The sequence below is a fragment of the Atta cephalotes genome, assembly GCF_000143395.1.
Source record: "Atta cephalotes unplaced genomic scaffold scaffold00065, whole genome shotgun sequence".
NCBI lineage: Eukaryota > Metazoa > Arthropoda > Insecta > Hymenoptera > Formicidae > Atta > Atta cephalotes.
The window spans coordinates 166,720-193,205 of NW_012130129.1; the positions used below are offsets into that span (position 1 = coordinate 166,720).

General features: G+C 36.7%; 1 protein-coding gene across 1 annotated transcript in view; it reads left to right on the forward strand.

Annotated features, from left to right (window-relative positions):
• Positions 1 to 26,486, forward strand: part of LOC105623820 (zinc finger protein castor homolog 1-like) — a 55,822-nt gene that overhangs the window by 4,194 nt on the left and 25,142 nt on the right. The window contains exons 4-5 of the mRNA XM_012205196.1: positions 17,459 to 17,895; positions 21,191 to 21,254. Coding sequence (XP_012060586.1) covers positions 17,459 to 17,895; positions 21,191 to 21,254 — 501 coding nt within the window. The remainder of the gene's footprint in view (positions 1 to 17,458; positions 17,896 to 21,190; positions 21,255 to 26,486) is intronic.

Below are 26,486 nucleotides of genomic sequence, written 5' to 3' on the forward strand. Positions count from 1 at the left end.
CACACACACACACACACACACGCACACACACACACGCGCACACACACACGCGCACACACACACACACACACACACACACACACACACACACACACACACACACACAAACACACACATAAACACAAACACAAACACACAACACACAACACACAACACATACATTATTTGCTTGACGAAATAGTTTTCGATATCCCAGAACTTTGATTATAATATAAATGAAGAATGGAATGCTGACATATACAATAGAATGTTAATAGAACCACAATTAATTAATTTATTCATTTTGATTCAGTGATTTTTTTGACGATAGCTGTAACAATGTATGAATATATGATTCTTAATAAGAATAATCCGTAATACTACATAAACATTTCCAAACAAACTTGAAATAATATTATGGAAATAATGTAAAATTTGTTACAATCTTATGTTTACGAACAAAGGCCGAAGTGAAGAGTTTCCATTCGTTTCTCACTATCGCGTCCTCCAACTGATCGCCACCTACATGCAGGTGACGAGGAACAAAAACCATGATATTTTACGACGTATCGTCGCGATTGATACAAAAAAAATTTGTGTAATTTATCATGTAAAAGATCTTTAAGTATCATCTTAGTAGTGACGCATTAGACAAAAAAAGGGAAGGACGGTTCTTAGAAGAATCTCATTTGAACCTCGTCTTGATCTGACAAACAAATATGTTGCGTATTTGTTTCTCTAAGAGTACGCTGCATGTCATATCGCGTTTGTTCTGATGAAATAAAATACTCTATAAGAGTATATTAAGAACACATGACATGATTATATAGATCACATCGCTTCTCTTTTCTTCGTGTTACTTAAAGTCGAGTTATCCTCATTCGGAAAGAACAATTTTGCTGACGTATTTAAAAACTTATACAGATCTAAATTTCTAGATTAATCTAGTTATAGCTAGTTATTAGAATATCCTAAACTTTTTGTAGGATTGTTCGTCACGCTTGATCCTTACAGAAACCTAACTTAATACTGGAAATATTTATTTTAAATATTAAAAACACTGAGCAAAAATCTTTTTAATACTCAAAAATATAAATAATTAATCACTTCCTTCCAGTATTAAATTTTTGTAAGGAGAATTTCCTACGTAATTATTTTGATGATCCAACGAAATTTTCAGATTTGTATCTATCTAAATTTTTAGATACTTTATTAAAATCATTCTTTCTGTGCATAACTTATATCCTATGTTTTCAAACTTTTGTTATGATACTGTTGGATCTATCAAATATTAATTCTCTGTCAGACTCTCCATTCGGTTAATCGCTCCATTTCATGGCGTCGCGATATTAATGTGACACAACGAGGGCACAGAAAAGGTGTGTATCAGTGTCGTACAATTGCCATACTGAGCGAACGGGGGAGCAATAATCTGGCGCGAAGAAAAGCAGAAAACTCACCTATGTGCGCCGAGTGGAAGAGAGAGATGGGATACTTCAGTAGGATCAAAGGGTGGGGTCCGATGAGAGGTGAAGAGGGAGGATACCGCGATGCCTCCGTGAACCCATTAATCATTCCACCCGGATAAAAGGTAGTAAGGATGAAAAGAGAAGACGGACAGTCGGACGGACAACGGGCAGGCACGCAGCAGACGCTGGAAGGACCAGATAGAAGGAGGGAGAAGGGAGGACTCCTTTCCTCTTTCTCCGTCCACTTCCTCTCTCGCGAGCGTGAGCGCGAGCACGCAGGATCATTTTTTATTTTTGTCCTTTTCGAAATTCATTGGACGCCTCGCCATTGTCAGGGCCCGCGGAGACTCTCGAGACAGGGTCTCCTCCCCGGGACCCCCGGGCGTCGTTCCGTCGCACGGGGCCAGATTCATTAACTGATAGCACACGATTCCTCCCCGGCTCGATTACGTTTTTTAACGATATCCGTCCACAGCGCTGAGTCGGAAGAATGATCATCGAATCCCACCCGTCGGGCGAGAAAATCCGTTCCATGTTCGAAATCGGCTTGGACCAACCGATCGATGGGACCATCTCTTTCTCTTCACGTATAGATAATCGTTCAATTTAGCGAGGTTTAAAAAGTAATTGACGTTATATCGGATGATTATCTACTTGAAAAGACACACACGTGTCCTAAGAAAAAAGAAAAAGAATTCTGGAGTCCGAAACTGTCCAGTTGTTTCTAAATCTCGCACGTTACAAATCTCTTCAAAAAAAGAATTCTTGACGAAAAGATTCGAAAAGCAAACCTTCTTCTAGTCTGAGAAGAAGGTTCGGCCGCTGCAAACCCTTCGTTAAGAAACACCGGATTCAAAAAGCCAGCTAACTCGACTGCTATTCAACGAATTTATCGTATCTACTAGCCAGGTTTAATTCGAGACGTTGGTAGGAATGGAACAGCGAATCGATGATATTAAAGAGAGGGAAGCGGCGGGGGGATCTGGATCAACCTGGTTACGAGCTTTTATGTATCTCGCTCTGGTACGTATATATGAGTTAGGTATGATGGTCCCCGAGGACGAATCGTTGCGAGATCGAAATCGGAGCTTCCTCCTTGAATACGAACAAAGAGTCCCCTTTTTGGTTGACGAGAGGCATTAAGGATCTCTGGTGGTTGAATCCAGTCGTTGAATCGAGAATTTGTGATGTATTTCGATGAAATTTATGCAAGTAGAAAACGGGAAAAGAGTAAGAAAAGAAAAATAGTACCAGAAAAACAGGTTACGTTAGCTGTTATCTTAGACTTTTATTCTTATTCTTAGGCTTTCTAAATGATTTATGCTACGCAATGTTTTTCACAATTTCCTGTTTTATCAGATATTCACGATAATGCGCGAAATGTATATCTCGCATTTGGCGGACAATATTTTCTGCTAAGCAGGAGGAAGAAGAAGAAGAAAGTACAGAGAAAGATCGACGAATCTTGCGAGACGTTGATCGTCGCTGAATTCTCTCGGTGCGACGAGATCGTGAAACGTTTTATGAAAGCTTTTATGAAAGGCTTTACGAGCCACGGACCGAACTGGGGCCCCGAGTTCGCTTCTGCTACACACGTGCTGTCACGGCGATGAGCCCCCCCTTTCCCCTCCCCTTTGAAACCCCGCGGGGCCCTATTCTCATCCTCCACCTCTCTTTATCTTTTCCTCTTTTACGCGGCTTCGCAACGAGTCGCGTTTTCTCTATCGATCCTTGAAAGTGCCTTGTTTTTCATCATCATCATATCCGTCGTCAATACCTCTCTCCCTTTTGATCGCATCCTTTTCTCTTTTTTCGTTTTCCTTTTTTTTTCATACTCTTCTCGTTCATCCTCCGGATATATTTCATAGCCGGTATTTTCCTCGATTGAAATTTTTTCGCGACGTCAAAGAGTAAAGCTAGATTAACGTTCTGTGAGAGTTGGAATGCCGATGTTATTTACATAACAAAACGAGCAAATCGACGGTTATTTGAATTTCTTCTTTCCTATGATTAATTTCCTAAAAAACTCGAATTTTTCTAATATCATTTATACAACTATCTTGTCGTAGTCCGTATGACGTTGATGTCTGCTTCCGGGTCAATTGGATCTCCTCAGCTTTTTTGTTCTCCAATTAAATTCTGAGTCAGACAGCGGTGGCAAGAGCGGGACGTTCTATTGATGTTGGACGCGGTACAGTCCTTGCAGTAGCCTGCGTTTGCGACGATTCTATGTATCTCTCGAACTTCTGTCTCTTTTTTTTTCAACGATCGCATCATCGCAATTGGAATCGTTAACGAGCTTGTCTGCGTCATGAGTCGATTATTTGCGAAGATTCAGAATTTTTCTCCGTGATTATAAATTGACGTATCGATGAACTTTAACATGATGGCATCGACGAGTAGGGAAGCATAGAACGGTAATCAAGTTAAACCGCCGATTATGAGTAGTTATTATCCGCGAGGCTGGATGTTTTTGCGAAATCATCTCGGATCGTTGCCGACAAAGTGTTATTGTGATACAGGATATTTTTGTAATAATATTTTTATAATTTTTGTAGTTTAAAACAGTCTGTATTCAAAAAATAAAAAGTATTTCAAAAAATTATAAAAATAAAATAAAAAATTGATTAAAAATTGAAGAGATTTTTTTTTATAAAAATAAAACATGTCTAGAGAAAATTAAATGTAAAAAATTATTCATGCTTCATGTTCTTCAAATTGTTCATTATATAAATATAATTTCTTTCCGAACGTATATATACAAGAACAAAAATTTAGGTTTTAATTAATATTTCGAGGATCCATTAAAATAAATTTCTGGACTTTGATTCATGAAAATTTTATATTTACTGTCTATTTATCCCATAATATTTTACATTAATCCTGTTTTATGACAATAATAATAAAAGTGAAAAAGGAAATATAATTTAAATAATAAATCAATAATTCGTTCACTTCTTATTTATAAAATTTTACAAAATACTTTTAAAAATATTAAATTGCAAATATTAAACTTATATTTTCCTCTTATATTTAAATTATAAATAGAATTATTATTCCAACACTTAACTTTAATCATAATTGATTCTTATTCTTACTTAGTTGATTTATTCATATGATGGTCTTATTTCTCACTTATCATTGCTTATATTTTCTTTTTTCACTTGATTTTTATTGGAAACAAAATTGTTCACGATGTGACTTTACTTACAAAAAACGATTTAGCATAATCCAGATTAAAAAAAAATGAATGTTCTTTTCTATTAATGTAAATTAACATTTTTATTTAACCTTGATTTAATTTATTTTTTATCTTTTTCTAGTTCTAAGAATTAGAAAAGGAAAAAGAATAAATGAAACCGAGATTCAAACCGAGGTTTCATTAATCTACACTAATAGAAGTATTATTTAATTTTTAAGAGAAATATTTTAATTGAAAACGTGATGAATTTACGATTTTATTCTTTGGTAAAACTAACACCAAGATCAAACGGAAAAGTCAGATTAGGATATTATACATCTTCTGTAAAATTCTTTCCCATTCTCGTTCATTCTCCGCGAGCGTTCTCTTGCTTATTCTTTTTCCTCTACTCCTTGCGGCATCTTGTTTATTTTGTCCGTCAGTTCGCTGACACTTGGACATTCGTTTAAATTTAGAATTCAATAGGTTCCTTTTACCGACCGTACTTTCGTGCCTTAACGGATTCCCCGCTCGCCGAAGATTATTTGTTTAATTCCAGCTCTACGTCGATCTCTTGCCGTTTCCCGTGTTTCTCGTCCTCGTCCAACGACTGTCAACCCGGAACTCGCTTCTTCTTCTTGTGCCATTGCTGTTTAACGCGTAACTATCTCGAGTGCGTTCCTCTTTCTTTCTTATAGACACTCCGAACAAACCGACGACAAATACCGTACAACATTACGCTTTTCAACGGTATCTTAATTATCATTTTCTTACCGGAGGTCTTTAATAAATAAATTTTTTAATAAATAAATTATCTAACGTTTCACTCTTCCAAATATAAATATGCGTGGAATTGTAAAATGATATACTATTTATAGATAGATATTTAAACTAGCAAAAAGAAAAATGAACAAAAATGTATAGTATATATATATATATATATATATATATATATATATATATATATATGTAGCCTATTAAATTTTACATTTTAATTTAATTTTAAATTAAAAGAGAGAATTAAAAGACAGAATATGAATATGACGGAAAATATTAAATATATGTGCTCCAAATAACCTGTATTATAATTAATGATATTTAATAAATTGTAATATTTATCACACATTGAAAAAAATTGGTTGAATTAGTCTAAAATATGTCTTATAATAATTATTATAGATTTATTTAATGAAATATGAACGATCCATAATTTTAATTAAAATAATTTAGACAAACTTGGCATATATTCTAATTATTTGAATCAGACACATTTGGTTGATGAATTTTGGTAATAATATAACTTTGATTGAAATATCAAATTTTTTAATTATAATAACCAAAAATTCTATTACTTTCAACAAAATTTACTTAAGTTTATCTTGTTAATTTTATTACGATTTATTGTTTTCGTGCAGGTAATTGAAAATTGTGCTTCTCGATAAAATTTTCGCGACATTTTTAGCATAAATAGCACTAAATGCTTTTAGTTACGTCCTCTTTTTCGAAATGTTGCTTTCCTCGAGTACAGTATGACCCGGCGCGAAGAATCTCGCGGTGTAAGTGCAGCGATCGCTTTATTACTTTATTTCTCTGTGCATCTACTCACGCCATACCGAGGTGCGACTTTTACGGCCATCTCTTTGTGCCATCCTTGCCGACGCAACGCGGCGACAAGTAGTTCTCGTCGAATCAATAGATTGGGATCCAGCGGATACTTTGTCGTCTCATCGCATCCTCGATAATTTTATTTTTACGAGTACCGGTTTCGCGCGCGCATATACCCAGGATTAGCCTCCGTTATACTCGAACTTCAGAGAAATTCCGTATTTATGAAAATCTGCTTTCCTCTTATAAGTCCGCGATTTTTAGTATTTTTATTCAATTTAAGCATCTTTATTTAAAAAATTGATCCTGGAACTGATGTGGGTCTGTTAATTCCATTCAATTATATTCTTTATGTTTCATATGCAAATTTAAATTGTTATTAAAACTTTGTATTCACGTATACACATGTTTTTTATACGAGTTATGTCATTTTCTTTGAAATTAATTAGTGCCTTTTAGTCAACATAAATTAAATGGGTCTCGCAGACTTAGCGTCAATAACTGTGTTAGATTTTGATGTCAGCTTGGGAGGATTAATGTGATTAGTCATCGTTAAAAAATTTACATATTTTAATTTTAAAGAACATATTTGGCATTTTAATTTTTGAGACTCAAATTATATAGTCATTTATTTTAATATTATATGCACGCGATTCATTTTTTCTTTAAATTTTTCCGAACTTATCGATTGTATGTCAAAATTATTATTTCAAAGATGACTAAAAGAGAATTCTTGTTTTGCTCCCTTATTCGCGGCACTTCTTTGCTCTCCTCGCTCACGGTGTCAATAATCGAATGAAAAGGGCGACCTTTCATTAGTATTTCCACGGAGACTCCGTGAGCTTGATTAATTTTTCAAACACTCCCATCTCTCAGTTTCGTCGATGCGTGCGTTAAGATAGGGAAAGCCAGAGAAAGAAAAAGAGAAGGAGAGAGAAAGAGAAGGCTGCATCGTGGCTGAGAAGGCCCATTAGGCTTCACGGGCGCTGAGATCTCGTGGGCCCCTTGTCAGTCTCCGAAAACCAGAAAGTCAGCTTGTCAAATTAATCACGGATGACCAATCCATCAGGAGGCATTCCTAGCCGAGGAGGATCTCCTTCGTTGTTGCTGTTGTCGTCGTCATCGTCCTCGTCGTGGCCGTCGTCTTCTTCCTTTTCATGATCAACGTGACGTTGCCCTCTTCGTTTCTTGATTTCACGAACTATCAAATCGGTTTTATTTGTCACATTTAAAAATGCTTATTAATTATCTCTGACTGTAAGTATTAAGTATATTTGCAATTACACGAGTTCAATTTGATCTTAATTATCCACGCAATAATCCAAATTGGACGAATCGTGAAAGAAGATGAAAGAAAGCGGAGGTAAAGTACATTTGTCTGTAAGAAATTCGTGACGGGAATGCTCGAGGACATGAGAGGGCGTCGATGATAACCCTTCGCATCCTTTGCGTTGGATATTTTTTTGATTTCAGAGCTTGATCTTGAGAAGAGTTCTGCTCGTGAAAAGACTGTGACGAACAAACGAGAAAATAAGAGCAGATTATCTCATGGGAGTACGGATACCCGAAAACACATGGCTGGTACAGTCCAAGAAAGAAATGCTATCAGCATTTCACATTTATTCCAACATGCATTCTCGACAACGTATCTTTTTTTCTTCTTTCAGCTTTTCGTTTGTTTCTCCGTCAATCAATTCGCTCATCACCGATATTTGTTTGGCAGTCGTGCAAAAGTTCGTCGTTTCTCTGCCAAGTATTTACAGCCAATTGCCAAATTAACGGCCTACAAGTCGACTTTAGAATCGATCGCTGCGGTGAACGAGTTGGAGATCGTTTATATTTAAATCAATGCCTTCCCGTTTAACATGATTATTCTTTTAATAGCCTCATTATCGACTGTTTCTATCTATTTCAATTTGGATATTTTTTCATTGCTTAAATCTCTTTAAATCTAAAATAAAATAGTATAGATTTCAACTTTTTATATTCTTTTTATAATACGTAATTAATAATAAAACAAGGTGAAATATAAAAGAATTTTTTTCACAATGGGCACAAATAAACACGTATATGTAGCGAGCGAAATATTGCCGACTCTTACGAAAGATTTAGAGAGAAATCGCATTGCTCCAGGGCGACTTTGCCAAATAAAGGGTTAAGGGCCATGCCGAATCTCAGGAGCCTTTTATCCGAGCCCGTTGCGTTGGATGATGCAGGCGAGAGAAAACATCCGCGAAAACCAGTTTGTCCAACCTAATACAGTGCCTGTGGCATTGGCGATCTTAATGAACTTCTACTTCTTCCTCTCTCTCTTTCTCTCTCTCTCTCTCTCTCTCTCTCTCTCTCTCAAATTTTGTATTACTATTTAAGCGCTTGAGGGGACTTGTCTCAATTCGTGACGTTTTCTCTCTCCTCTTTCTCTTCCATTCTCTCTCTCTTTCTATCATCTTTTGTTTAGCTTCTCTTCTTTCTTAATTAAATAAATAAAATTAATTTTCAAATATTGTAGATTTTTCGCGCGGGATTATTACATTCCCTCGTTAAATATATCAGAAAGGATCTAGACGCGCGAGTCGCGAAAGGTCGGAAACCATTAAAGACACGCCGGTTAAATATGACGGACGTAGCGCCAATTACATGCGACGTGTCCTACTTTACATTGATGACAAGGAAGAACGTTACGATCTTTATATTCAACAAGAATCTTCCTATGTGTAAATACAGCGAAATGAAGAATGTCAACGGAACATTTTTAAATTTGTGTACTTTATAAAAACATCTCTCGTGGGGAATTTTCTAATGTGCGTAATATAGAGAGACGAGAAAATAGTTTGCAGAAGGCGTTATGATCATCTAATCTTAATATTTAAATTCTGCTGCGGAACGAGGCTCCACGGCATCAGTCAGAAAACGAGGTTTCGCGATCGAGAAGGCGATGAAGATGGAATTTATGAAGAACAAGAGAGAGAAAGAGAAGGAGAGAATGGCAGCACATAACCGATTCTCGAACTCATAAATTTTAAATTATGTCAAGCAAAAAGAAAGGACGCGCGATGGGACCCGACCTCGGATAAAATAAGAGGAACGCGTGGAGTACCTACTCCTTTCTCCCCGCTGTGGCTCCCGGTTGCTCTAGAAAAAGACAGAAAGGGACAAACTCATCGATCTGTAAATGCGAATAAAAATGAGAAATTGTTTTCATATAATATAAGTGAAATTATTCTTTATATTTTTATTTATCTTATGTTCTCCTAACATTTTTGAAGTACAGCGTCGAGAAATATTGAAGTTAATATGACGAAAATGAAATCCGTTATTCTTTTTTGTCTCTCTTAAAGATGCACGTAATCAAGCAGCAAAACAGTAATGCATCACGATACCATCAAGCTACAGCGATTAATTCCGGCTGATTTGCATATGTGTTGGACAATCAGAGAAGGTATTTCCTTCTCGTCTCATCCGTCCAAACGAGAGAGAAAATCGTAAACTCGGAGCACGAGCAAAAACGGCGAGACTAAAGGCCACTGTCAGGGAATTATTAGGGTTTCTACATCGTAAGGCCCCGCTGGCAGCACAGACGGTTGGCAATGGTGGGGAGAAGGGCTCATTGCCTCGACACGTTTTCCATACGCGAAATCGCTTTATGGGGGTCGCTACAAAATTTCAGAGGGCCCCATTACCGCGCGTCGGGAGGGGCCCCATCGAGTCGAATTTCCGGCATTAATTCGACATTATGCGATATTCAAATCTGTGCCGTGGAATTTTTTCAGTCTAACGAGATTCTGCTCCGCTCCCCCTTCACTTCCCCTCTTGAGCCCCAACCTCTCGTTCCCTTGTCGATGCGCGGAGTTTCGAGCTCGCTCCATTATAGAAAATTGCGGAATGTGCTGGAGTATCATTTTCTTTTTATTGTCATGATAATTTTCTACTGACCGTTCGAAAATGTGCGCGACAAAGCGCACGTCTGCGCATATCGATTAGACAATTATATTATATATATATATTATTACAGTCAATTTTTTTCAATCTTGTTTTTTTACAGCGTAGATTGCATTCGTTATTTATTAAAAGGACTTCACACTATTAAATGGAAAATTACGTCCCAGTGAAATGAATTAGTTTTTATATGTAATGTAACTTATTATATACGAAAACTATGTCTATGACATCTTTTGTTTATCACATTATTTGCAAAACTAACAAACAGTTACGTATAGTTACGTAATGTTACACAATGTTATAATTTTCTGTTATGTACACTATGTGTTATATTACATTTATATTATTGAGTGGGAAATTATAATATTGATATAATGTTATTGTTAATTTGTGTTCTGCGAGAAACCCGATAAATAAAAGATATCAGAGACCAAGCAATTAATAGTTTTTGAGCTATGATGTATTAAAGGTTCTCTGTGAGCGTGTAACTTTTATCCCTTTGATACATCACAACTCAAAATCAATTATTAAGCTATAATCTTTTGTTCATTACGTTTTGAGCTACATTATATGTGAAAATTAAATTAACTCATTTTACTGATTCCTAATTTTCTAATATAATTAATAAAGAATGCCATGTTTAACTAATTCAATGCGAAAGGTTGATTCAAATCTTAATTATTAGACCTATTGAATTTTCACTATAAATATCTCCATGTTTCTCATGTATGGAAAATTATCTCATTGCACTCTTCGTCGAATCAGGCGCGAATGAACAGTGATCGGACAGAGGCTGACCGCGCGTGAGGACCGCCGAGTAGCGCGCGCGGCGTTCCTTTGTTCGCGGTCAGTTTCATTTTTCGAGTATGGAGGATAATTAATCTTGGGTGGGCATAAAAGGGTTTTCGGGTTCGGCCACGAGAAAAAATGAGCACAGCTCTGGCGTTCGGCCGCGACCAGTTGTTCCCTGGCCCTTTTTTCTTCCTCTCCTTCCCGCGTTCCTCCCTCAGGCCCCACGCTCCCCTCAGATGGACTCCTGCCCCCGCGCTTATTCTGCCTTTCCTTTCCATCTTAACATTTCATCTTTCTTTCTCCTGATCTCTTTTTCCATCCCTCACTCTTTTCTCTCTCGTTTATCTACTTAGTTACCTCCCACACGTAGCACTGCGGGATCCTAAAATCATCTTGTCTCCGATACTCGATGTCTAACCACCCTTCTACTGTCCTCTCCTTCCTTTTTTTTCCGGAATTTGAGTCAATAAAAAATCGCTTGGAACAAAGAAACGAACGGCCGCCAATTTCTCACCGGATAATGCCTCGGCCCATCGGTCCCAAGGAGAAGGCTAATCACGACTGGGCATCTCGACTTCTGTTAGGTGTTAAAAATGGACCCCGCGGGGCTCTACGTTCTTTATCTCGCGGCTGGGCTATGCAGATCCCCCAATCTGCTCGTTCCCGAGATGTTAAATATTAAAATTTGGAAACGTTACACTCGGTTGCGCCCACATGAAATTCCCGCTTTCAAGCAGGAGCGAAGGCAGTCGCGATAAAATATCGGAACGACTCGCATCAATTTCCGTTCGTGTTACGAAGTGGTTCGTGATAAATCTGAAAATATCTACCTGTTTCGCGATATAAATCGCCACCTCAAGTATTCCCCGAAAGTTGATTCGTCGAATTTGTTAATTCTCGTTTTGCTTTTGCACGTATATCCGTTTGATTCCCATTCTCGAGGAAGACGCGAGATTGGCTCGAGTCGAGAGCTCTCTAATGACGTGAGTGCATTCACTGCGGTCGATATATCGTTCACGATTACGATGAGACGAAGAAATCGGCAATTTATCATGGAGATACATGCATAAACTCAGCTTTCCCTTAGAATTCTCCTCGATTAGACTCGATGGATCGACGGCATATCCGTTGCTCGATTTGGAATTCTTTATGAACGGCAGCTTACTTCCGTTAACGATTCTGACTTGAACGAGCCCAACCACGTATGTAGTTAGGCACGCGTAACGCGAGGCTCTGAACGCGCCCGTGTTTCGTTACACGACGAAGCGCTCGAAATTCGATTCTGGCGAGAAACAAGAAAGCCGAAGCCGTCGGCCTGTCGGTAATCTCACTTTCATGTTTGGAATACCGAATTTACGTAACATGGTGTGTCACACGCGCGGGAAGGATCGGGTTGAAAATCGCATGATTGAATAATATTTCATCGACTATTATTTCATTATTAATCTTCTGAGGACAGCGATCATTGTCATTAAAGAAACAATTTAAAAAATTTTTTTTATTTATAAAAATCTTGAAAATCTTTTATAATCTCTGTTCTGACAGTTCTTTTATACGCATGATAAAAAGCGCAATATTTAATAATGATATCGACCTTTCACACTTTCGCGTTAAACATTACAAAATTTAAATGAAGAATCTATCGATGTATAGAGTAGCAGGTAGAAGGACTATATTTAAGTGTTTAATACATTTCTACATACATTTCTGCGCGTCTTCAGTTATTAAATATACTAATTTCGAATTTACCCAAATCTATCTTAATTTAATTTTAAAGTAAACTTTATAAATATGTATACTCATTTCTAGAAGTGTCCATCCATTTATCCTTCTGCAAAATTTTTACAAATTCCGTTTTTCAGTAATTGATCCCAATCCTTAACTCCGAGATAAAATGCAAATCAGTAAGAACTAATTGATCAAAAATTAATTTCAATAAAATTCTTCCAATTACAAGTAATTACAGGTTTGTAGCTGCATTATTTACATTTTTTTAGTTATATCCATTGCAAAAGATTAATTTATTTTACGTTATATCTGTCTCTTTCTGCAATTCGAATTTTCGAGTATCTCATCATGCATTTCGAGATGCTACCGTATTCTCTGATCTGTTCACAATGTTCTCACGCAGAAATTCGAGAATAATCACGGCGAAAGAGCAGCTTTCGCAGGAAACGACAACGATTACTCAGATTTCTCGACGAAAGGAGTGTCCTCGTGTTTCGCTTTGGTAATGCAGCCACTTTTTACCGTATCCCTTCCGATTCTCTCCAGAAGAGCGAACTACCCGTTTGCGCAGAGTTGAGAGAGGTGAAGGAAGAAGATGAGAATGTAACCCCCGAAGGCATGCTTAACCCCTGCGGGTCACAGAGAGAACGGCGTTTTACCGACTATTAACTCGCTTTTACCCCTGTTTCTTACCCTCGCGGTCTGACTAAGGGATGCCAAAGGAAAGGTAACGGAGGGGCGTCCGTCAGACGCCGATGATAGAAACGAAATTGGAAAAAGGTGCACGCGGAATCCCTTCGCGCGTGTATTTCTTTCCCTACTCAAGGGTCCTCGCGTAATCTCCCGTTTTTTTCTTCTCGCACTATTTTCCTCTCTCCCTCTGCGATATTTCTCTTTCCACTTTTCCGGGCTTTCTGAGATGGACGCGTGCAGGTAGCGGGCCAGATACCTGCGCGAATCCTCGAAGAGGGGCAAGAAAGAAAAGAAAAAAAATCCTAGATCACTCCGGGGGTCACGCTCGATTTAATCCCTGAGAAAAATCGCACGATCCCCCTCTCGCGGCAGAGTCGCAGTTGATTTCGGGGGTTAACCGATTTCCCTGCGAAATTTGAAATCCAAGAGCGCGTTTTTTCTACCGTTTTCTGATTTGACCTGAGCGATATACCCGTTTAAAGGCTTAAGTATCTCGTAAAAATGGGCTCGAGAATACAAGGCGAGATCTTAGCCCCTCTTCTCTATTTCTTTTTTTTCGCGCAACTTCCGAGGTTAGAGGGTCGGATGTCAGTCACCGTCTCTAATTTGAACATCGAGCAAGTATATCCGAATAATCTCTCTTGTTCGATTTATATTCAATTTTCAGATGAAGATTTTGGCAGATATATATTCACCTAATTATGTTATGATAATGCAAATTTTTAAAATCAGAAGCTTTGATTCTGAAATTAAAAGAGCGGAACTTGTCGCATAAAAATGACATTAAATCTCAAAATTATGTAAATAATTAAAATCATCAGTTTTAAAAAGTATTTTTTTAAATAATTGATTCTCTTTTCTTCATCTCTTTCTTTCTGCTTTTATTTTACGAATCTTAATGCTTAAATTTTCTCACGAGTAATTGATTTATTTTTATTCTTGCATCGCAGCTCATTGTGTTTCGCACGGTGTTTTATAAACGAGGAATCTTGGAAAGATGACTCGCTGCAACACGTTTTTTTGCTGCGATTGTGTATCGATGGAGCATGACTCGCCGCTGTGCGAGACGATTTGGAGCAAAGACGAAAGGGAGAACGTCTCCGGAGGAAGCGAAACATAGGATCCCCGCGGCGCGGTATCTTCTCCAGACTGGGCCTTAAAAATCGAGTCAATTTAAGGACTCGGCCGCGAGCAAGATACAGAGAAACGCATATATGCATGTGATTCTTCAAGAATCTCCCTCGCGAGGATGAGAATTCATTTAAGACCAGAACGAGCGTCGGATCTTTTTGCGCTATTTATGATGGTCCTCCTGCGTTATACGTTTTTATTAATTATAATCCCGTATTAATCATAAGAACAAAATTCTACGTTTAACCACGATATTTTTGGTATGGAACTAAAATTGATAATCTGAACATTTAAATATTGCCAATATAAGAATAAATAGACATTCGATCTCTAAATACATTACTCAACTAATTTATTAATTTTAAACAATATATTCGATGTAAATTTATATATATGTATCTTTATATACATCTTTATATTCTGTAAAGAACGTATCGAAATCATTTCCGATCTTTAACTAACCCGGTTGTTCCAACATTACTTTGATTTTAAGCGAAACTTAAAATTCTCTCTAACTCGTTTTAAAACCAAAGATGTTTTAAAACCAACGAGACAGGAACAAAGAGAGTTTTAACTCTCGCTTAAAATTAAAGTAACGTTGATGCGGATCTAAATCTGAGATAGTGATATCACAAATTAAATTAACAAATAATTTAATGATATTGATGCTGATAAATATCTTGTCAATATATATTTGCACAAATATTTTCCCATGATAGTTTTGTTTTTTCGCAGAAATCTGTATTATAAGGGTTAGTCATTTTTCATTGATTGACAAAAAATCCTGTCGATAGTAAGCGAATCATCGTGATATACTAAGCACTTCATAGCGAAAAAAAATGGGAAGCGCGTAAAAGAATAAAAGAAAAATTTAACCGCGAGAAACGAGGAAGCATAAATTGAAAAAAAAGATCCAAGGGGTAATTTTAGTAGACGTCATCGATCTAACCTTTGGGAAAGGCGTTCCAGAGGGATCTCGGAGTTTCATTTTCAATGAAAGGATCTTTAAGCCCTTTCCCGAATCTAAGTCTACTCCTATCATGCTCGTCTCTCGTTTTCCTTATTTCTCAGCTATTCTCAGGATGTACTTGCGCGAATAAAATGCATTCTATCTACCTGGTGTCCGTAGATTATATCCGCAGGGTAAAAACCCTGAAAACAAACTTTATCTATATGCCATGGAATTATCGAGTCGTTTGCGATTAAAATTTTATTTTTTCTATTTATATATTTTTTAAAACTGAAAATTGTTAAATATTTTTCAGAGGTTCTTATTTTTTTTATAATATTTTATAATATTTTCGCAAAGTAAACTATTAGATTATAATCATCACATTAAAAAAAATTTTAACAAACTAAATTTATTTTAAAATATATGACCTTATATATATATATATATAATTTATCACACATATACACACACACACACACACACACACACACACACACACACACACACAGAAGTTAAAATTTTATTTAAAAAATTGATTGATAAACGGAAGTTATTTGATAGAATCTCGAATCTATTATACGAACTTTTTATACTCTTCCCCACATGTATAGAATAGTTAAGAGCAGATGTACCTGCAAGCAGTCGATTACGTGGCTTTTAGAATTGAGACGTCTCAATTTCACGACTTCGAATCCAAGAAAAAATTTCCCCCGCGGTCTCTCCCTTTTATTGCTTTGGACCAACCGCATATTCCCGTGAATTCACCGCCTCTTCCCTTGTTATATCTTTGGACCAATCCGGAAGCTTATTACCCCTCTGTGAAATTTTTCTGAAATTATGAAAGAAAATAATCGCGCTAGGAATCAGTCTCGCCAGAATACTGATGAAGATCAGAACTCTAGAATATTTGGAATTTTTAAATAGGTATGTAAATAGAATTTAAATTATTCAAAGCTGAGTGGCGAAGCAATATTATTTTATTCCATTTATTCCTTTTTATTTGTTGAAATAATTTAATACAAAGAAAACAAAAATATGTTAATGAGCTAAGCTTTAAGATTCTAAGACTTATCAAACGATTTATATACGTAGTTTTATTTCATGACAATCTAATAATGAAACCATCTTTTTAATTGTTGACTTTTACATGCTATTTCTAAATCATTTATTTTGTATATTATTTTGTATATTTATTTTTATTAGCATACTAAAAAAACGATCTTATTATAAGTCGACACATTTGCAATTGTTACACATTTAAATTATAATATAATTGTAAGCAACCAGCTTGGCTCATTTTTATTTCCTTTGTTTTAATCTATTCAGCCTTGAAATTATTTTTCATTGAAATAATACACGCGGAACAACAACCTCTCTAACAATAATTAAAAATGGTAATCGATTTAATAATCATGAATTGGTCCGAATGGGTCATTTCCGGCCGATAGCTTACAATTTTATAACGCTTCTTATCGAGACTTGAGCATTTCTACAATGCAAAGTTTTCGCGTTCATTTAATTTAAGAAACTTATACGAGTCTCCTTTTATCATGCAGATACGCATGAGTTTCTATCGTTTTTACTTGATTTGCTTTGCAGTCGGCTTGGAAAACGCATCTATTAAAGTTGGCTTCGATAGAGAAGCCAAAGTTAATTATTTTATGATCGCTCGAGATATTCCGCTGCTCTCGTTAAACCTCACGAAGAATAATAAATACATCAATAACATTAATGTGTCAACATTCAGATAGCTCTTTTTTTTACTTCTCAGTTAACTTCAATAATACATATTACGCACCTTGGATTTCTCGAGAAAGAAGTCGTATATTGTTATTGAAAAACGGCTTCGTCATCGATTACGAAACCATTGAATTCATGCATTGATTCCTGCAATTTCTTTCTTTTAAATTATCATTTATCTCGAATATTAAAAATATCTTCTGTCTTTTCATAGACGACATTGAAAAATTTCTTTCCTTTTTCTCATAGGAAAAATGAAGGTAAAAGAAGAGAAGGACGCTTCGTCGATGGCGCCAGGAAGTCCACCTACGCCTCCGCATACTCCGCAAAGTCCGCAACGTGCGATCCCGTCTCTTAGCAATCTATCGCAATCCTGTCAAACATCAAACGCAAACTCGCCAAATCTGCAGCAGCAGCAACAGCAGCAACCGCAATTGCAGCAGCACCAATCACAAGAGCAGCAACAGCAGCAGCAGCAGCAGCAACATCCCGTACATGCCGTGACTAATTCACCGTTGAGTCAAATACTGGTACAGAATCCGGCATTGGCGCAATTGCTGCAACAAAATCCAGCGATCTTGTCGCAGAATCCTCAATTGGCGCAATTGCTGCAGCAGAATTTGCAGGCTCAGATGGGCAGCGTGCTCTTTCAAAATGTTAGGCGAGAAGAATCCGAGGATTCCAGGGTAAGTTTTCCTTTCGAGAAATCTACACTGGAAGAAAAATCTTGTATTAATTGGAATTCTGATAAATTTAATCAGAAGAATTGTATTTATAGTTAATTTATCGAACATTCTATTTGAAATAACTAGAAATTCAATTACGATGTCAGAATTCTGATCATACGATAATTGTTGTACTTCTAATTGTTGTTACAACCAGAATATTTTTTCAGTGTAATAATAATTATTTTATTCTGATTTCAACTCAGAGTTCATTACACTTCGACCGATATGGTAGATTAGATTCTCGAGCGCTTACGAAGATGTCATTTAAAATCTGAAACAGCAACTTTCACAATCGTACCGATTCTAAAGATTATTATTACGAGGAATTCGACAAAGGCGCAAATGTCGGCAATTATTGAGTGCATTAAAGATTTCAAGTAGCATTGAATCGCCGCTAGGTATTTCGTCAAAAGCCAGACAACCGCGGGCTATATCCAAAAACAATACGCGATGACTCATTCAACTCGCTGTCAGATCATAAAGTTACCAACGGGAGCTGTATGAGCTAGAATAATTCAGCGCTTCCTAGAATCGTAAGCGACGAACAATCGGTTATGATACGGTTGTAATAAAAGTCGATAGAGACTTTGCCATCTGGTGATCATTCGCTTGTTGAATATCTTCAAGTTTTCTGTTTTTCATTGAATCATTTATTTTCACGACTCACTTTCTTGAAATATTTCGTATTCTTGATAGATTAAAGAACAAAATATTTTACAATAAAATTATACTCTTTCTGTATACACATTTTGTATTCAATGAATTTGGAAATATTTTATCATATTCGTTTTATATATCCAAGCATATCATAAAGCATATCATATAAAAATATTATTTTAGAAATACATGTTATTTATTATCACAAATTAAGATGAACAAATTTTGTCAATAGAAAATTTAATATTATTATATTCTCATTATATTATTAATATGATTTTGCAGTACAAATATCTGCGAAACATGGGCTAGGATACCAAAGAGAAGACACTAAACTGTACGGACGATCCAGCTATGGGATCGCTGCCGTGGAATCCCATACAGGGAGAATTGAAATTATTCCCCCGATTTTTGTCGTGTCGTTTACATTATTTTCGCCTTTGAATATTAATGGGCATATGCTCTCCGGCGTTATGGCACAAGAAGTAACAACGACGTATAATACTCGAGTCTTAACGTTATTCTATTGTTTGCAAATCAGCTCTATTGTTTTCTCATATACCTCTATACTCTCTTGCACACCCTTCTCTCTGCCTCTCTCCTCTCTCTCGCTTCTACTCTTCCTCATCCTCCTTCTCCTTCTCCTCCTCCACCTTTTCCTTCATCGGCAATGTCCCTCTCTCTCCTTTCCTCTTTTATCGTCGTTTTTCTTTCTCTTATTGTTACTCATACTCTCTTCTCTTCTCTTTATCTCTCCTCTATGATTCTCTTCTTCTTTCTCGTCGCCACTCTTCTCGCCCCACCTCTGTCCCATTCCAATCTTTTTCTCTTTCTTCTCTCTCTGCCTTTCCCCCTCCAAGCCCTGATGCACACGTCCGCATTATATACATCGTGATGCACATTATTTTCCATTTGTTTCCTCGCGTCCGCGTTTTCTCCATGCGAATTTTTTCGTTCGCGATAAGTGAATTAATTTAAAATATATATTGCGATTATAAACGTATACCTTTTTTTATTCTGCTTTTCTCTCTCCAGAATCATGACGGGACATGTAAAAAAATTTTCCCAACCTCGTCCTCTCGATCGCTCGACGTTATTATGCGCGATACGCTGCAATCCGTAATATTAGGCACGGAAGGTCGTCGATAATTATGAACGAGGAATATAAATGTTCGATTAGAGATTGCAGAATTGATGGAACGCAATGGTCACGTACGTGAGGCGAGTTCTATTAGATTCGACGAAATTAATCGATTGTTCCGGCGCGCGCTCGGGCGTATGAGGTTGCTTTTTGTTAGGAGTGAAGTTCACAGATCGGTACGAAGAATCTCATCGAATGATAATGCAATGACGCGTCGTAGCGTAATAGAATACATTTATATGTAATATTTATAAATAAAAAGTAATTTGAATCTTTCGATAAATTTACTTACTGAGATAAAGTTTCTTCAAGTTTCAATAACAAGTCTCTTTGTTTGCTCTGTTTAATTCGAAGAATAAATAGAATCGATAATTTTCAAGACGAACAGAAAATTTAACGTTAATGAAAGAGGAGAGAGAACAACAGAAGTAGATGGACGACGATGTAGTAACCGGTTCATAAATTCATGACATCGTTGGATCAGATCTCAGCTAAGGCTTCAGAAATCGTACAGCATTCACGAATAATTTGAAACACGATGGGGCTTCCGACAAGTGTCGTTTCTTCCCTCGATGTTTCTTCCTTGAGTAGAGTCTGTCCTTTTTTAAGTTTCTTGATTTTAAACAATAATAAGTGAAAAATCAACCAATACAAGTAACAAAATAATCGAAATAATAAGTGGAAATCGATCATAAATAATATAAAATAGAGAAGTGAAAATCTTTGATCAAATTAGCGGATTAAAGCGAATAAAAGCTTTGATATTTAAAATTTTTTCAAAAATTTTATTATAGACAAATTATAGGAAAAATATTATTATAGACAAGATTAAAAAGATTCTGATATGTAGGATAAAAAATATTTTCAAATTTAAATAAAAGCAATATATTGAGAGTAGTTAACCAGTAATTATAAGATATAGATGAATAATGTATGATTAAATAAAACCGTAAATCTAGTTCATTTTTGGCATGTAAGCTGAATTACTAAATTATTAGTTATTAATATTGGAATAATAAAATTTCTTCTTTTAGATACGAAGATCCGCTTTGCCCGAATGAGACTTTCATTTCCTTTCTTGATTTTAATTTTAATATCTGCTGAAACGTTCGAAATGTAGAATAAATGGAAGAATCGAATATACAGCACGATCGAATCGATATAAAAGTTAGTTACTCAAAATTGAAATGCCGTGTGGCAGATATGCCCAAGGGTAATTTCATTACTTGGTAGCAGTAGGGTTAACGAAGGATATTAAGCAGCTATTACGAACAAGCCTAAGGCCACAACGCGATTAGTTCGCGGAATAGCCGGTGTTTTGTACGATAGATTTTTTTACGGAAACATCTCGCGTCTGCCGTGTGGGCGGTGGGTCCCCCTTTCGTTTCGTCCCCTTCGCTCGCGTACGGCCCTGGGCACGCCGGTGCATTGTACATCGTAATGTATTTCTTTTAGGTACCGCCGACAATAGCGAGCCTGGCGGCAATGAAGGTGGAGGCAGCTGACCCGAAGGTTTCCGGTGAGTTACTATTTCCTCCTGCTGACGGAATTATCGGGATCGTAATTAGATTCGAATCGAGACTGCCGCGTTCGATGACCCTGTTCGCGCAAACAAAAGGAAGGTGAAAAAAAAAAGAACGAAGCGGAAAAAGACTCGACAGTGACGGATACGAAATCATCAAACGACGGCGTTCGTCGCCGTGATCTGGTTAAACCAGGTGATTTGTAATCGACAATTTTAATCTTTGAACGAATCTATGATTAGAATGGAGACAATGTTGCCGATCGAATGTTGCACACACAACGACGATGTCTGACCTTTAACGGAGTCGGGATAGAAATAATCGGTATGCGTTCACGTTCGCCAGAAGTTTAGACGCACGTGTTCCAGCTGCGGAAGCAATCGGTTGTGTGCGGCGGATTGAACATTCGTCTGCAAAATTGCAATTTCTATTCAAAAACCTTGAAAGTTTTATCAGAGGCGATTTCGCTTCTTCTTGTATGCTTTCGATGCAGAAATTTCCTACGAAATGTTTCCTCTCCCTGAGAGAATTCATTTCCGTTTCTCCTTTAAAGCGGATTTCCCAACGGGAATTAATAATCGACCACTACGCGTAGAGAACGAGCCTGGAGAAATCGCGTATCCAGCGTGCGCCGAGAGCACAGGGGGCCCGCATCTTTGAGTAATTATCGCGCATTCCTGCATGCCACGTGACAAATCTGAAACTATACGTAAGCCGGCTCTGAGTGCCGTCGGCTCTCCCTGCGGCCTTTATTTGTCTCGATCTTCGCGAACCCGTGAATCGTGGCGCAACCTAACGAATCGCGGCCGTCCATCGCTTTCAGTGTTTTGTACCCAGGGGCTGTTCCCCCTTTATTGGAATATCCGCCCACAGCATTATGGGAATTATCAAGGAAATGGGATGAGTGCCGACGCGGCTCCCACGAGGGATCCGTGGGGGGGAAGGGGAGGGGAGGCTTACTTCGACCGCCAGTGATAAAAGAAACGCAGAATTTATCAATCTCTCTCTCTAGTCTTTCCCATGTTCTTTGATGACTATCTCGGTGAATTTTGAATACTTTAAAATATGTAGATACGCAATATGCGTCTAATTAAGTAAAAAAAGAAGTCAAAGCTTTATAGTGGACTTTGATTTTACCTGTGTAGGAGGAGAGTCTATTTTTAAAATCTTACAGAGTTTTTTCCTTCGTAGAATTTTTATTATAATTCATTAGTTCTCTCATTGTATTCTTTGTCTTAAAATATAGTATTTCAGCGCCACTATTATACTGATGGCTTTCCCGTCCTGTAAAGGTTAATTCTTGCAAAAACGTTCCACGATACAGAGTGTTTTTAAATTAATCATTATTATGATGAAATCGGGAATTTATGGTTGCGTAGAAATGTCGCTCGTTGCATGCAGTAATAGATGGAGTATTCTGTATTATATAAAGATATTCCTCCGAAGCGCTATTAAGATCAATCGTTGCTTCTGACTGTTATTTCATTCTGCCGGTATGCGAGCCGCCGAGTCATTTTTCTCTAAAACATTTGCAAACAACTCGTAATCTGTGGTTTGTCACACAATTCCCGTCCCGTCGAAACCGCGAAAAGATTCTGCGACGGAAATCACGGCATTCACGACGAAGAGGGGCACACGCAGAGAGAACATCAAGTAAAGAAAGAGAGAGTGGGCGGCCTCCGTTGGATTTTCTCGTCCAGTGACATATTCCCACAATTTCGGATCGGCCAATCCAACGTCGGCCGGACGATATTAAACGTGTGGTGGGATCTGCTGCGAAATGGAATAAAATAAAATGTGTACGTTATTCGCGCGCGGACTAAGCAGGCGGACGCGGAGGCAAGGGTTATCGGTGAGAGAAAGAGAACGCGGACACGTGAGAGAAAGATGGAGACATGAATGTATGCGTACGTGGAAAGGGAAAGAGAAAGAAAACGCTGAGAGAAAGAGATGTGGATGAGAATGACAGAGAAAGAGAGAGAAAGAGAGAGAGAGAAAGAGAGATGCTAGCAATCAAAGCTGATTAAGCCCACAACTGGGGAATCTGTGGGGCCAGTGTCTCACGCCAATCTTGCCCAATCAGCCGGTTGGCCGGGGAGATTTAAAAAATAGAATGCCTACTGTCAATTGTCCCATAATTTAAATAAATCGAATAAATGGACAAAGTGGCCAATTAGAGTAGTTGCTGGTTGCTGCTTTAACGCATTATTCTCTCTTTCTCGCAGTGTCTTCGACTCTCCTCTCTCGTCTCCCTCCCTCCCTCCCTCCTTGTATGCCCTTCTTCCTCTTACCCCTCCTTCTTCTCACTGAAGATGCTGTCCTCTTATTTTCCCCCCTCACACGATCCCGATACTGCCGTCGTTGTCCTTTTAATTCTTCGCGTTTGACATCGACGTGCCGCTGCCACCTTGTCTTCGTCGAGGTGCCTTCATTATGTCGTGAAGAAGATGACCATCAACGACGTGCAACGTAAACGTATGATGTGTCTGTGAGATTGGTAATTTGAACATTAGACTAGATTTGCTGCAGACATGAGCTTTCCGGAATCCCTATCAGTCTATCATTTACCAAGATTGATATCTTGAACAGTCGTAAGTCTTATTACGACTGTCCACAGATAAATAATCACAGATAGATAAATAATCTCGCTTTTATTTTTACTATCAAACTGATATATCACATATTAGATTACTTTTTCAGTTGCGAGCATATTTTTTCTATCATTGAACCTTCTGAGAACCGGCATATTTTTAATCGACTTTTTTATTTTAAGATCTAGAACTTTTTTCTCATTGTCATAGAGTTGAGTGGCAAAAAAAAGCCACTATCGAGTTGCTAAAGGGATCTCCAAAGATTACCATATTTCAAAATTAATCTTTAAAATAAAGCTTATTACTATTAAATTTATCAGGTGAATTTCCCGGATCAAGTATATACACCGTGTAATTTAGATATTAATATTTAGATATTAATATTTCTAACATCAAATTAGATTACATCTTTGCAAACTCGTTAAACTTGGAAATAAAAGGATTAATGTTATTAATCCTTATCATTAAACGTAAGTTCAATAAATGAGACAAATCTTCGGAGGAAAAAGAAAAAGTGGTCCTGTCATCTTGATCTATTTAGGTGAAATGTGACATTTCTCGATCACCGAATTCTACCGATAGTCTTTACTAATTATAACAATTTACGACTTTAACAATTATCGCCGTTGTACGTGCGCCACCAATCTGCACCTGTTCGACATACGTTTACAGAGAAATTTAATGACCTCGTTTTGATATCTATAATCATCAATTTCGTGCAAATACAATTTAATTAATCCCCACTATCGCATTATAACTGTGAGTAATATCGACATCGTCGATTCCTAATGATCGCATCTGTCAATTCGTAAAGAGAACCGCTTAATTAATCGAGGCGCATAATTTTTGAAATATGACAGCGCTAATAGTTTAAGAAAAAATTTATCCTCTATCTTTTTATCGCTCTTTTAATGAACTGCTTCTTATATATATTATATACGTGTACATCGTATCGAGTAATTAAGTCGTAATGAAACAATCATTCTAGAAGACAGAAAGATTGAGGGGAATTGTGAATACCGAATATAAACGCGAATGATATTATTATAGTATATTAGAGTAGTGATAACCTCTTATTTCTTGTAACTACAGTATAATAGTCTGATATACACTTATATCGAATTCGATTGGACGTATTCAGTGGGACATGTTAAAACCATCGTATACAAATTTATGTAAAGATGTGTATATAATATAAATATAGGAACAGATCAAGTAAATTATATTTTACTTAAAAGTTTAATAAAATGTTTTGAGGCTTTTACGGTTTAGGGACTTATTCTGAAACCCTTAACAACTGTAACTGTAGCGTTATTAAAAGTCATTAAAAGTTACAGGCCACTAAATCGTAAAATCCTCAATACATTTTATTAAACTATTATAATAAAATATAATTTTATAATTCGAAATATTTTCATTTTATTGTCATACTTACAATTAAATTAAATCGATGGCTAATGCACCTGAGTGCACTAATGCGTGTAACTAAATTCGCTATTAGTACCGCACTGTACATGAGATTTAGAACGTACATGCTTGTTTAAAGTAAACATCATACATATTTTTAATAAAAAATAAATTTAATGTAAGAGAGAGTGGAGAAATTGCGAATATTTAAAGTTAAAAAAAAATTAAATAAAGCCTTCGATTATTTATCAATTTTATCATCTTTATTCGAAGGATGTTGTTTTAATTACAATAATTAACATTTATACATTATTAATATAAATTATAATTTTAAATAAAAACAATCGATTCGACATTGCCCCGTAATGACGGATAATTTCAAACATCAAGAATTTGTTTTTTATTTAAAAAATCATAAGTTATATTAATAATATATGAATGTTAATTTTTGTAGTTTAAAACCAAATAAGTGGAGTATCTTTTGAATGAAGACTTTTTATTAATTGATAAATAATCGTTGACTTTATTTAACTTTTCCTTTAGAAGTTCACAATTTTTCTACTCTTCCTTAATTGTTAGAATTACGTTTTTTCCTGATAGAATCGAGAGAGATATTGTTATTTAAATGATTTAAATGATTAAATGATTAACACATCTAATTACATGAAACAGATTTATTAACGTAAAATCACGAGTCTGGAAGATGAATAGTGTAGGTGTTCTGCGTAGATGCACGTGTGCTTATCTACATGAGTTGCCGGTCTGGGCAGGCGGCCGAGGAAGCAAACAAATAACAAATAAAGCATAAACAGGAGCTACGATAAATAACTGGTGCACTGCTCTCTACATATAGTGCCGACTATGAACCCTCCAAGGCCTCGCTGCTTTTTCTCCCGCTGACCCTTCTCTCCGAGAGAGAGATCCGCCGCCCTCACTGAATTACCTGTCGGATCCACGTATGTACCTGCAACAATTCAGGTACCGAAGAGTTAAAGTCTTGGCGATTTTTAGTTTCCGTTCGCAAGGCGCCCAGACGTGGGCAAGAATTTTTAATTTTGATTCCACCTTTTATAGTAATTTGAATAAATGAAACGCTGAACTATTATCATCAGGAAATATCTATAGTCACAAGATTGCCAAATCATTGTCATATATAGTAATTATGTCTTTAAGAATTAATCAATTAAGGGATGACGAATATCTTAGAAAATTGTATAATATAATTTTCTT